The 14376-nt window shown below is 44.0% G+C and overlaps 1 protein-coding gene across 6 annotated transcripts in view; it reads left to right on the plus strand.

Moving 5' to 3' along the window:
• ncapg2 (non-SMC condensin II complex, subunit G2) overlaps positions 1–14376 on the plus strand; it is a 159137-nt gene that overhangs the window by 100982 nt on the left and 43779 nt on the right. For all 6 annotated transcript variants that reach the window (XR_010969404.1, XM_068015001.1, XM_068014998.1 and 3 more), the window contains exons 21-22: positions 3398–3544; positions 8428–8527. Coding sequence is in view for 5 of the 6 variants with exons in the window: in XM_068015001.1 (XP_067871102.1) it covers positions 3398–3544; positions 8428–8527 (247 nt within the window). In the remaining variant the exon portion in view is untranslated. The remainder of the gene's footprint in view (positions 1–3397; positions 3545–8427; positions 8528–14376) is intronic.

The raw sequence follows: 14376 nt of genomic DNA on the forward strand, positions 1-14376 counted from the left end.
GGGGGGATCTAGCCTCCACTGAAATTTAGTCTGGGGTGGAGCACGGCTACCCGACGGGACCCGACGATATGTGTCAGGTTTGGGTCGGGTCGCTCATCCTGGTCCAGCATTCAGGCTCGGGCTGGGTCAGACGCACTCTGTCGCCACCTCTGGTACATAGCTCCACTGTTAATGTACTTTTTGGACTTGAAAGGTTGTTTAGTTTCAGTTTTTTAAGCTTGTGCAGATAAGCAACAAAGTGAAAAACAGAAGCTAGGTTAACTGATGGTCGGGTCGGGCGCGGGAAAAAATGAAAGGACTCTGGTCGGGCGTGGTTCTGTTGGGCCCGGGTTGGGTTTCATTTGCAAACCCGAGCCGGCCTTTAGTCTGGGGTGGGAAGGCTTGTGAATGGCCTTCCTGCCCCGCTGCCAATTGAAGCCCTTAACTGGCTAATTAATCCCTAATTAAGGGTCTCTACCCGCCGCAGTCGCAAATTGAAATTGAGTTCAATGGTTCTGGACTCCCCAACCCAGGGAAACACCTGCATCTACCCTGTAATTATTTTGTCGGTGTCAATGATCACCTCTCATTCTTCGAAACTCCAGAGAATACAGGCCCAGTTTCCCCAATCTCTCTCCATAGGACAGTCCTGCCATCCCGGGAACAAGTCTTGTGAACCTTCATTGCACTCCCTCTATGGCAATAATATCGTCCCTAAGGTAAGGGGACCAAAACTGCTCACAGTACTCCAGGTGCAGTCTATCCAAGGTTCTATACAATTGAAACAAGACTAACCTATTCCTGTACTCAAATCCTCTTGCGATAAAGGCTAGCATACCATTAGCCTTCTTAATTGCTTGCTACACCTGCATGTCAGCTTTCAGTGACTTATTGACAAGGACATCCAGGTCCCTTTTGTACATGTACATTTTCTAATCTCTTACCATTTAAGAAACATCATCAGGCTGCGCACATGCGCAAATGGGCTCCTGCTGTCTGAGCGTATGCAGCGTTCTGCATTGCCAGGACTTGTTGGCGCATGCGCAGATGACATCATTAAGTAACACGGGGGAGAGTGGCTGAACACCTTGGTGGGGCGGGTGTGGGTGCGTTTACCCCCCCCCCACCCGTGGCCACTGGCTCCTTGCTATCTCTTTTTCTCCCCCCCCCCCCCCCCTCCTCTCCCAAACAGCTGCCCGCTCTCTCTCTGGCTATTGTGTACTGCCATGGGTTTACGTTGCCTTTCTGTGATTATTTTGGCAGCGCCATCTTTAGTCCTGGCAGCTGCCTGAACGTCGCAGCCTGTGACATTTTAGTGGAACGGGCTGCATTTGCACATGTGCCAGTACAGCATCACCGAGTGGTTGCATTGTCAGCAAATGCAGCCTTTGAGAAATACTGTGCACATCTATTCTTCCTACCAAAGTGGATAACATCTCATTTTTCCACATTATATTCCATCTGCCACGTTCTTGCCCATTCACTAAGTCTTTCCAAATTCCCTTGAAGCCACTTTGCATCTTCCTCACAACTCACATTCCCACCTAGTTTTGTGTCATCCGCGAACTTGGAATTACTACATTTATTCCTTGCATCCAAATCATTGATATATATTGTGAACAGCTGGGGCCCAAGCACTGATCCTTGCGGTACCCCACTAGTCGTAGCCTGTCAACGCGAGAATGACCCAGTTATTCCTACTGCCTGTTAAGCAATCCTTAATCCATGCCAGTATATTACCTCCTGTCCCATGTACTTTAATTTTGCTGACCAACCTCCTGTGGGGGACTTTATCAAAGGCCTTGTGAAAATCCAAGTATACCACGTCCACCAACTCCCCTTTATCAATTCTGTTAGTAACATCCTCAAAAAAACTCCAACAGGTTCGTCAAAAATGATTTCCCATTCATAAATCCATGTTGACTATGCTCATCAGATCATTATTATCCAAGTATCCATTTATCACATCCTTCAGAATAAATTCTAGCATTTTCCCAACAACTGATGTAAGGCTAACAGGCAATTCCTTGTTTTCTCTCTCTCTATCTCTATCTCTCTCTCTCTCTTAAATAGTGGAGTGACATTTGCAACCTTCCAATCTGCAGGAACCACTCCAGAAGCTATCTATGTTTGGAAGATGATCATCAATGCATCCACTATCTCCATAGCTACCTCTTTCAACATTCTGGGATGTAGAATATCAGGTCCTGGGGACTTATCGACCTTCAGCCCCATTAAGTTTTCCAGTACAACCTTCCTAATTCCTTGGATCTCTAATTCTGGGAGATTTCTTGTATCTTCCTCAGTGAAGACAGACACAAAGTAATCATTTAGCTTCTCTGCCATTTCTCTATTCCCCATTATAAATTCTCCTGACTCTGCCTGTAATAAACCCAGATTTGTCTTAGCCAAGCATTTCCTTTTCATGTACCTATTGAAGCTTTTACAGTCCGTTTTCATATTTTTTGCCAGCTTATATTCATATTCTATTCTCCCTTTCTTTATCAGTTTCTTTGTCCTCCTTTGCTGTATTCTAAAATCCTCCCAATCCTCAGGTTTACTACTATTTCTGCCAACTTTATAGGCCTTTTCTTTTAATCTTAGACAATCCTTAACTTCCTTTGTTATCCACTGCCTTTACTTTTGGGGTTTTTGTGCCTTTACGGAATGTATAGTTGCTGTAAATGTTGAAATTTTTCTTTAAAGACTGTCCATTGCCTATGTACTGTGATACCTTTTAATGTATTTTCCCAATCCACCTCAGCCAATTTGCCCCTCAAAGGAATTCTTAAATTCCTTTGTTCAAGCCTAGCACCCTGGCTTCAAATTGAACTACCTCACTTTCAAACATAATGTAAAACAAAGTGACTCCTGACAACGCAGCGGCCTGCTGACATCATCAGAGTGCTCCACGCTGCGCACATGAGCTACCTATGTCTTGCCAGGACTAAGTGGTGCATGCACGGGATGACGTCATCGCGCAGCGCCAACGTCATCGTGTGTCTGCGCCTGGTCCATCTTCACGCATGTGCGATAAAGCGTCATCAGATATCCAGCCCCCCCCCCCCCCCCCCCCCCAAACTTGGTTGGAAGGAGCGGCTGAATGGGAGACTTTGAGGCTGGAGCTCGATTCCCATCACTCGCTCCCGCCCCACTAGCCACTCTCCGCCCTTGGCAACTCGCTCCAGACCTCGATGCCAGTTCTGATGAAGGGTCACTGACCTGAAACGTTAACTCTGCTTCTCTCTCCACAGATCCTGCCAGACCTGCTGAGTATTTCCAGCATTTCTTGCTTTTTTTTAATACTATATAAATGAGTTGTTGTGTCTATTTTTAAACATTTTATTTTCTAATTAATGCCCTTGTAGCAGACTGCTTAACATTGAACATTGCTGCTTTTTCTGATTGCTATTTCCAGTTCTCTGCAGATGGTAGAACTTATCTTTCGGTTCTTGAAAGTAGTGCGGGCTGGTTAGATGAAGAAGTGTTGCAATTTCTGCACATTCCAGGAAAGGAGATGGAGGTGTCAGAGCATCAGAGTGATGTTGCAAGACAAGTGGTTGAAGTAAGTAGCAGGATAAAGTGTGTTCAAATGTAAATGTTCAGCAGTCATAGTTACAGAAATTTTAAAAATCTAATATCGTACATTAGTTTGGAAAGATTACAAAACATATGTCCAATCCTGTTTTTCCAATGAGGTTGAAAATTGAATCTCTCTGAGGGGAAGAGAGAAAAGATGGTATCTTAATGAATATTGTGGTTTTGATATATTTTGGGGAGAACTAAAGAGAAATTAAGAGTTGAAAAGGTGATCCTTTTAAAAGGGGAATGCTATCCTCATTTTATGTAACACCAAAAAATGCGATGCTGGGAAAATTTAAGAAACTGTTTGTCTAGATTTGGGTACCTCACATCGTGGAGCATCTATCCCGTTATTTGTCATGTTGGTCTTTATCTTTAATACACTTCTCTCTATTTGGTATATTCCACACACTGTTCCTTTTAGTAATCCTTGTACTGTCTCTTTAAGAGACTTTTGAATGTGATCATCCTCTTTCCTGACAAACTTCAGTTCTTTTTGCACATTTCATTGTCCTCAGTCACATTGCTACCATTTTTTTGATTGAAATGCTACCTTTGCTGTTTTGCCAGGCATCAGAATTGGTGTGAACTGCAGAAAATACTTAATTTTAGCAGATGGTTTCCTCTTTGTTGGGCCATTCTTGTTTAAAATTCAAAGATGGTGTGATTCTACTTAGAAAGTCTTAGCCACTAACTTTCTCCCTTAGTCCCTCATTGGATAGGATCAGCTATTCATATCATCACTTGAGGTATTACTACCGTCATTGAGCTTCTTATAAATATAGGCTTACCTTGGCATAGTTGTAGAACTCCATTTCTGAATTAGCTTTGGTCAAGATGCTACTTTCTGATGAGACCTTGAATGAAGCACCATTGACCCATTCAGCTGGATGTCAAGGATTGCATGGCAGAACAGCAGGAAGTTCTTCTAGGGCGGCAGTGGCTAGCACCGCAGCCTCACAGCTCCAGCGACCCGGATTCAGTTCTGGGTACTGCCTGTGTGGAGTTTGCAAGTTCTCCTTGTGACTGCATGGGTTTCCGCCGGGTGCTCCGGTTTCCTCCCACAGCCAAAGACTTGCAGGTTGATAGGTAAATTGGCCATTGTAAATTGCCCTTAGTGTAGGTAGGTGGTAGGAGAATGGTGGGGACGTGGTAGGGAATATGGGATTAATGTAGGATTAGTATGAAATGGGTGGTTGTTGTTCGGCACAGACTCAGTGGGCCGAAGGGCCTGTTTCAGTGCTGTATCTCTAAAAATAAAAAAAATAAATATCCTCTCTCAACCAAAACCATCAATAAAGCTCAGCTATTTATCAATCTGATTACTGTTTCAGAGATTCTGCTGTGTGCAGAATGGCTGCTGCAATTGTCTTTGAGTTACTACCCATTCAGAATAATTTATTTTCAGACAAGCCCAAAAGGAGATCAAGCAGTTCTGTTTTGCTGTCACTGTGCTTTCACCCTGCCTTCACACTTGCAACAATTTGTACCTATTTCATGGTAAAACATCCCAATGGGGACTTTTTTTTTTATTAGAGATACAGCACTGAAACAGGCCCTTCGGCCCACCGAGTCTGTGCCGACCATCAACCACCCATTTATACTAATCCTATACTAATTCCATATTCCTACCACATCCCCACCAGTCCCTATATTTCCCTATCACCTACCTATCCTAGGGGTAATTTATAATGGCCAATTTACCTATCAACCTGCAAGTCTTTGGCATGTGGGAGGAAACCCGAGCACCCGGAGGAAACCCACGCAGACACAGGGAGAACTTGCAAACTCCACACAGGCAGTACCTGGAATTGAATCCGGGTCGCTGGAGCTGTGAGGCTGCGGTGCTAACCACTGCGCCACATAGTCAGATCCAAGCTGGAATTAGAGAACATAGAACATAGAACATAGAAAAATACAGCACAGAACAGGCCCTTCGGCCCACGATGTTGTGCCGATCCTTTGTCCTCTGTCAAGGACAATTTAATCTATACCCCATCATTCTCCTTTATCCATATACCTATCTAAAAGCCGTTTGAAAGTCCCTAAAGTTTCTGACTCAACAACTTCCCCAGGCAAGGCATTCCATGCCCCGACCACTCTCTGGGTAAAGAACCTTCCCCTGACATCCCCCTTATATCTCCCACCCTTCACCTTAAATTTATGACCCCTTGTAACGCTTTGCTCCACCCGGGGAAAAAGTTTCTGACTGTCTACCCTATCTATTCCCCTGATCATCTTATAAACCTCTATCATGTCACCCCTCATCCTTCTCCGTTCTAATGAGAAGAGGCCTAGAATGTTCAGCCTTTCCTCGTAAGACTTATTCTCCATTCCAGGCAACATCCTGGTAAATCTCCTCTGCACCCTCTCCAAGGCTTCCACATCCTTCCTAAAATGAGGCGACCAGAACTGCACACAGTACTCCAAATGAGGCCTTACCAAGGTCCTGTACAGCTGCATCATCACCTCACGGCTCTTAAATTCAATCCCTCTGCTAATGAACGCTAACACCCCATATGCCTTCTTCACAGCCCTATCCACTTGAGTTGCAACTTTCAACGATCTATGCACATAGACCCCAAGGTCTCTCTGCTCCTCCACATGCCCAAGAACCCTACCGTTAACCCAGTATTTTGCATTCGTGTTTGTCCTTCCAAAATGGACGACCTCACACTTTTCAGGGTTAAACTCCATCTGCCACTTTTCAGCCCAGCACTGCAACCTATCCAAGTCCCTTTGCAGACGACAATAGCCCTCCTCGGTATCCACAACTCCACCAACCTTTGTATCATCTGCAAATTTACTGACCCACCCTTCGACTTCCTCATCCAAGTCGTTAATAAAAATCACAAACAGGAGAGGACCCAGAACTGATCCCTGTGGCACGCCACTGGTAACTGGGCTCCAGGCTGAGTATTTACCATCTAAGACCACTCTCTGCCTTCTATCAGTTAGCCAGTTCTTAATCCAACTGGCCACATTCCCCACTATCCCATGCCTCCTGACTTTCTCCATAAGTCTACCATGGGGGACCTTATCAAATGCCTTACTAAAATCCATGTACACCACATCCACTGGTTTACCCTCATCCACTTGCTTGGTCACCTGCTCAAAGAATTCAATCAGGCTTGTGAGGCAAGACCTACCCCTCACAAAACCGTGCTGACTGTCCCGAATCAAGCAGTGTCTTTCCAGATGCTCAGAAATCCTATCCCTCAGCACCTTTTCCATCAACTTGCCTACCACCGAAGTAAGACTAACTGGCCTGTAATTCCCAGGGTTGTTCCTATTCCCTTTCTTGAACAGGGGCACAACATTTGCCACCCTCCAATCACCTGGTACCACCCCCGTCAACAGAGAAGATGAAAAGATCATTGCCAGCGGCTCTGCAATTTCATCCCTTGCTTCCCATAACATCCTTGGATATACCCCGTCAGGCCCGGGAGACTTGTCTATCTTCAAGTTATTCAAAAACCCCAACACATCTTCCCTCCTAACGAGCACTTCCTCGAGCTTACCAGTCTGTTTCACACCGTCCTCTTCAGGAATTGTGGGAAGAATTCAGGGAGCTGAGTGAGGGCTTGGTCGGTGGGTGCGGGGAGTGGGTGAAGGCTTGGTGGGGGGGTGGGGGCGTAAATGTAGATGAAGGTTTGGTTGGGGGCAGCAGTAAGAGCAGGTGAAGGCTTAATCAGGGGTGCAGGTGAAGGCATGGTGGGTGGGGAGATGTGGGTGAAGGTTTTGGTCATGGGGCTGTGGGAGGGTCACGAGTCAAGGCTTGCTCAGAGTTGCATTGTGTTTGTTAGGATTTAGTTGAAGAATTCTAGACTGCAGGGCCGTGATGACTGTACCTCCAATAGTGAAGCAGAGGGAGAGAAACACTGTAGACCAGAGTTGGTAGAGCAGAGGATGTAAGCTGGAACATAAGACTGAAGGAGGTTGTAGCAAGTAAAGTGCCACTAGGCTGTGAAGAGATTTGTAAACTAAGACGAGAATTTTGAAATCTATATTCTTGGGGATGGAAGCCAGTAGAGATTCATGATGGAACAGATGATAAGTAAGTAAGATTTAGGAGGAGAAAGATGGAGGTGGTAAAATTCCAGTTTCGATTTTAGTCGCCCTATGGTCAGTAATATTCTTAAATTCCGCTCATTGTATTATACTGCAAACACTCCTCTACATGAGCTTCTTCCTCATTTACAGTACCCCACTCTATCTTATTGTTGAACCTCTTGGCTCTCTTAAGTATTCCTTCTGCAGTCTGCAGAGGGAGAAATTCATTTGAAGCATTGCTGCGCAGACTACATGAATTCCCCAGGGGCAGGCAGCGCCGTGGGCCACTACCTGCACAACTTTCTTCATGAATATCATTGAAGAGTGCTGCACAGGCCGTGCAAGTAGCAGTCCACGGCATTACCTGCCCCTGGAGAATCGACGAGGCAGCATTGTGCAAACTAGTTTCTCCCCCACAGACTTCTAACTTGGTATTACTCACCAATTTCCTGCTAAGCTGCACAGCTGTCTGGAAGGTACCATGCGTGCCTTGTTCTGGATTGAATACCGCACATGTGTGGCTGTGCAAAAAACATTTAAGGTACTGTGCATTGAAAAAACTGGCTGCAAGTTTGTAAAACAAAATTTTACAGGGAACATTGCTCCAAATGTGCCTGGCATTCTTTTACACTTGCCAACTTTGTTGGAATTTTGAACTATGGATCGAGATCTTTCACCTGGGTTTCTAAACAAAATTATATACCTTAATTTAAATATGCTGTCTAATGTACCTAAACATTTTTTTTTCTATTTCTTGGTATTTGCAAATTGGAGTACAAACCTAAGGATCCTAACTACATTTCCTTTCCATAGATATACCTCACGGTCTGTAAGGATATAGTTATGGTCGATGCCACTGATGCAGAGTTTCAGGCTCAGTTGCTTGGCTTTGCTCTTGCTGTGTTGCACTCAGGTAACCAATCTATAAAATGTTAATAGTCTTGTGTTTGTCACATTTTATGTATCACAGTTTAGTTATGCTTTATGTGACTCTCTCATACTTGAGATAACACCTGGATACTTAAATGCCTAAAAATGTGTCTAAATACTTACAATTACAAAGGAGCGTACAAAAATGACAGAGAGGAAAAGAACAGCTGATCCATCAAGTCTGTCACATACAGTCATGTTACTATTAAGTATCTGGACAGAGTAGATGGAGAGAAACTGTTCCCACTCGTGAAAGGATCGAGAACAAGATGGCACAGATTTAAAGTATTTGGTAAGAGAAGCAAAAGTGACATGAGGAAAATCTTTTTCATGCAGCGAGTGGTTAAGGTCTGGAATACGCTGCCTGAGAATGTGGTGGAGGTAGGTTCAATTGAAGCATTCAGAAGGGAATTAGACAGTCATATGACTAGGAAGAGTGTGCAAGGGTATGGGGAGAAGGCAGGGGAATGGAACTGAGGGAATTGCTCTTTCAGAGAGTCAGTGTGGACACGATGGACCAATTGGCCTCCTTCTGCACTGTAACAATTCTGTGATCATGATCCCTAAATGCTGCTGCACCCACCAGCAGCCCTGCGTGGCAAACAAAAACTTAAAAAAAAAAACCCATGGCCAACTCAGGCGAAAGGAATTCTGTGAATATCTTTCCGATCCATGTGTGAAATCAAACCAGGTTCAGGATACCATAGTAACCATGAAACATGCCACCAATCTCTCACCTACCTTTTGTACACAGTGATATCTGCCTCAGCCAGGAACTTGTACCAGTTCTGATGAAAGGTCATAGACCTGAAATGTTAACTCTGCTTCTCTCTCCACAGATGCTGCCAGACCTGAGTCTTTCCAGCATGTTTTGTTTTTCTTTAGGAACTTGTACAGCTCACTTTTGAAAACTTGCAGTAAATCCACACTTACTGCATGAACAGGCAACTTAATCCAGATGGTGGTGACCCTCTGAGAAAAGATAAACCTCTAACCTAGTTATATGATTACGTAACTTAGATGCATGTACCTTGGTTCTCCTTATCCTATCCAATTCAAATAGTCTATCCACATTGATACTGTCTGGTGCCCTCATTATTTTAAACATTTCAATCAAATCTTTCCAAAGTTTATGCTTTTCTAGAGTAAAAAATTCCAGCTGTCTAAGCTTAACGTGATAACTATGCTTGGAGTCTAGGACATCTAATGGGGTAATGAAATCCCACCTCATCTTTCCATCGCCCAGTTAACCCAGTCCCATCTCATCCCATAACTTTTACTGGTTTGCTGGTCATCACTTCATCCCTGCTGTGTCCCTCTTCATGGCCCCATCATTTAAAGTAATTTAATCCCAATGCCTGTTCTCTGAGCTGAGGACCATGTGACCCTGGCCTCTTTCCTCTGTCTAATTTTGTTTGACCTTCTGCTACCTGACATTTGTGCTTCCTGATCTGAAGCCTGCTCTGTCTGGCTGTAGCTGGATCCCAATGCAGACCCTAAATCCTCCCTGTGCCCTGTGCTACTTCAAAATTTGTGCCAGTGGGGAAAACTGCTCTCCCTTCCCTGAATGAGTTTGTTTTATTAATGTCTCCATAATAGCATACTGATGCTCACTGCTCTAGTTCAAAAATTCAGGCTAGGAAAGGCAATACCAGTGGAACCATGTTGCAGCACAGGTTACTGCCTTCAGTACAGGAAGGGAGGAAATTTGGAATTCCCTACCGTACAAATGATTTAATGGTTTGTGAATATCCACCACAAAACCTTCAAATGTGCAAGGCAATTGCTCAATTAAAGTTGGCTATGGATCCTGTCAGCAAGCAGCTTGTAGGGTCTAATACTGATCATAACCTTTCTCTGGATACTAAATATGAAAATGAAAAAATTCCCTGGGGCTAATAAAATAAGTAAATTATTTAATTCATTCAGTCTGCATATGTGAATAGGAAATCTCCATCCATGAGGGAAAACCATTTTAAAGACACTATCCCTTTGAAAATTCACACTTCCAAGTCAGATGACCATCCCCAGCTCTTTTTAGTGGTGTCATGAGTACTTGCACAATTATGTACGTCTAAATAAACCTACTAGCAAGAAATATAAAAATCAACAATAAGAGCTTCTACAAATATATAAAAAGGAAGAGAGTAGCTAAAGTAAGTGTTGGTCCCTTGGAGGATGAGACTAGGGAATTAATAATGGGAAACATGGAAATGACAGGGACTTTGAACAAGTATTTTTAATCTGTCTTCACGGTAGTAGGTACAAAAAGCATTCCAAGAATAACAGAAAGTCAAGAGGCAAAGGGAGGAAGGAACTTTAAACAATCTCTATCACTAGAGAAAAAGTACTAGGAAACTAATGGGACTGAAGGCTGACGAGTGCCCTGGACCTGAAGGCCTGCATCCTAGGGTCTTAAAAGAAATGGCTGCAGAGAAAGTGGATGCATTGGTTGTAATCTTCAAAAATTCCCTAGATTCTGGAAAAGTCCCAGCAGATTGGAAAATCACAAATGTAATACCTCAATTCAAGAAAGGCTGGGGAGGGGGTGGGTGGGGGGGGGCGGGCAGCGGCGACAAGAAAGCAGGAAACTGTAGGCCAGTTAGCCTAACATCTGTCATTGGGAAAGTGCTAGAATACATTATTAAGGAAGTAGCAGATATTTAGGAAATCACAATTCAAGCAGGTAGAGTCAACATGGTTTTGTGAAAGGGAAATTGTGTTTGAAAAATTTATTAGTTCTTTGAGGATGTTATAAGCAGGGCAGATAAAGGGGAACCATTTGATAAGGTGCTACATAAAAGATTACTTATCAAGATAAGAGCTCATGGTGTTGGGTGTAATAGCATGGCTAACTAACAGGAAACACAGTTGGGATAAATGGGTCATTTTCAAGTTGGCAAACTGTAACTAGTGGAGTGCCACAGGGATCAATACTGAGGCCTCAACTACTTATGATCGATATCAATGCCTTGGATGAAGGGACAGAGTGTATTGTAGCCTAATTTGCTGACGATACAAAGATAGATAGAAAGCATGTTATGAGGAGGACACAAGTGGCTGCAAAGTGATTTAGATAGGTTAAGTGAGTGGACAAAAATTTGGCAGATGGAATATAATGTGGGGTTGTCCACTTTGGCAGGAAGAATAGAAAAGCAGAATATTATTTACATGGAAGGAGACCGCAGAGTGCTGTGGAACAGAGAGATCTGGGTGTCCTTGTACATGAATCTCAAAAAGTTAGCATGCAGGTACATCAAGTAGTTTGGAAGGCAAACAGAATGTTGGCATTTATTGCAAGGGGGTTGGAGTATAAAAGTAGGGAAGTCTTGCTACAGCCATGCAGGCCACTGGTGAGACCGCACCTAGAGTATTGTGGTGCAATTTTGCCCTCCTTACTTGAGGGATATACTTGTATTGGAAGCAGTTCGGAGAAGGCTGATTCCTGGGATGAAGCGGTTGTCTCACGAGGAAAGGGTGAGCAATATAACTGCTTTATTCAAAAAGGGAGGGAGACAGAAAACAGGAAACTACAGGCCAGTTAGCTTAACATCTGTCATATGGAAAATGTTTGAAGCTATTATTAAAGACGTTACAGCACTGTATGCGAAGAGAGCACTGATTGATTGTCAAACAGATTCTGGTAGAGGCATAGCCATGGAGAATGTAACAGTTTACGGTAACTGACAGTTAACTGCCAAGCTTTATTTGAAATTTAAACCCGGCAGCTTTACTCTGGTCACAGCATCGCCCTGAGGAATGAACCAGCGAATGGCTGTCACTTATTTTGTTTAGCTGAAATAGGCGCAATGTGTGTACATGTTCTTTCTGTCTGCAAAGAACATGGCCCTGTGTATTAATATATGTAGCTTCCAGTACGCGCAAATGTGCCACACTGTGAGCCGGACTAACGATCTTAAATTGGTTGTCAGCGTAATTCTTAACACGCTGAGGATTATTTAGCACATGTTGTCCAGTTGTGGAATCACATCTAATGTCGGACACTGCTTTGAGTTTTGCAAGCACAGGCTGGTTGGGTACAGCCTGTACTTTGCCCGTTGCGAACAGCGGGAGGGACATGTTGTTTGATACGATCTGCCAGTCTATGGCCTATATACCTAGCATCACATAAAATTGAGCAACAGGTGAAGCTAGCTGTTTCACTCTGCTACTATGCAGTAGCAACATATATGGTGTTCACCACTAACAGGATGCTGCTATTAAGCCAAAAAGACATTCTACCTATCACAAAAATGAGTAATGTTATACATGAATTTCAGTGCCAGTGTGATGCTTCGTATATAGGCTGTACATCCTAAATATTAGTGGATCGTATCAAACAACATGTCCCTTCCGCAGTTTGCAATGGGCAAGGTACAGGCCGTACTCAACCACCCCATACTTGCAAAACTTAAAACACTGGGCTGAATTTTATGTAATCCGCGGCGGCCGTAAAAGATGGCAGCCTGTATGTGCGGGTTTTACTCCACGGAGCCACCTTGATATTACATGTGGGGTGGCTCATTTACATGGCTGTGGCGGACCGTGTTCAACACCCACCCTCCCACCCCCCCCCGGCCAATGATGTGGAGGGGCGATCCGGCAACGGCATCCAACACCACTGCGCAGGCTCCGGTGCCCTTTTAAAGGGCTTCCAGCCCTTACATTTAATTTAAATGTTTAAAGGGAAAGTTTAATAAAACTGATTTTAAAAAAAATTCATACATGTTTCCAGCCCCTCTTCCACTGCCCCTTCCCCCCCCACCAAGTTCACAAACTTTTAACTTTACCCCTTCCCACCATTCCCTCCACCAATCAGAATAGTTTGACCCTGCTCCCCTCCTCCCGCACTGAGAAACTTACCTCCTCCCCATCCCCACAGGTGTTGCACCTTGTTTCCCCAGACAGGGATCCGAAGGCGCGGCAGTGCCAGCCGCCGGGATGAAGATCACAGCGTCACTTTAGGAGGTGACGGGAACAGCATTAACTCAGGTAAGTTAATGAATTTGAATATTAAATAACAGTCACCTCATCCAGGACAGTCTTCAAGCCCAGCGCACACCCCCAGCCCCCGCCCAGCCACAGATCCTGACATTGAGACCTCTATGAAATCCAGCTCGCAGTGTCCAACATTAAATGTGATTCCGCAACTGAACAACGTTTGCTAAATAACCCTCAGTGTGCTAAGGATTACGCTGACATCCGATTTAAGATTGTCAGTCTGGCTCACAGTATGGTACATATGTGCATACTGGAAGCTACATATATTAATACACAGGGCTCTGTTCTCTGCAGACAAAGAACATGTACACACATTGCTTCTGTTTCAGCTAAACAAAATAAGTGACAGTCATTTGCTGGTTCATTGGTCACGGCATTGCCCTGAGGAATCAGAGTCTGAGCTGTCTGGTTTAAATTTCAAACAAAGCTTGGCAGTTAGCTGTCAGTCACCATAAACTGGTGCATTCTCCATGGCAATGCCTCTACCAATCAGAGTCCACTTGCCAACCAATCAGCATTCTCTTTTCTTATACAGTATAAATTTGTTGATTTCTCTTGCATTGGTTCTGAATAGTGCAAGACGAAAAGCTTCAACAAAATGTCTCCATTTTCAGCAATACTCAAGTTCTGTACTACCAATGACTACTTAAAATAAAAGCTCTTGGTGTAGGGGGTAACGTATTGGCATGGATAAAAGATTGGCTAGCTAACAGGAAACAGAGTAAGCATAAATGGGTCATTATCTGGTTGGCAAGATGTAACGAGTGGTGTGACACAGGAATCAGTGCTGGGCCTCAACATTTTACAATTTATATAAATGACTTGGATGAA

The sequence above is a fragment of the Heterodontus francisci genome, chromosome 2 (assembly GCF_036365525.1).
Source record: "Heterodontus francisci isolate sHetFra1 chromosome 2, sHetFra1.hap1, whole genome shotgun sequence".
Classification (NCBI taxonomy): Eukaryota; Metazoa; Chordata; class Chondrichthyes; order Heterodontiformes; family Heterodontidae; genus Heterodontus; species Heterodontus francisci.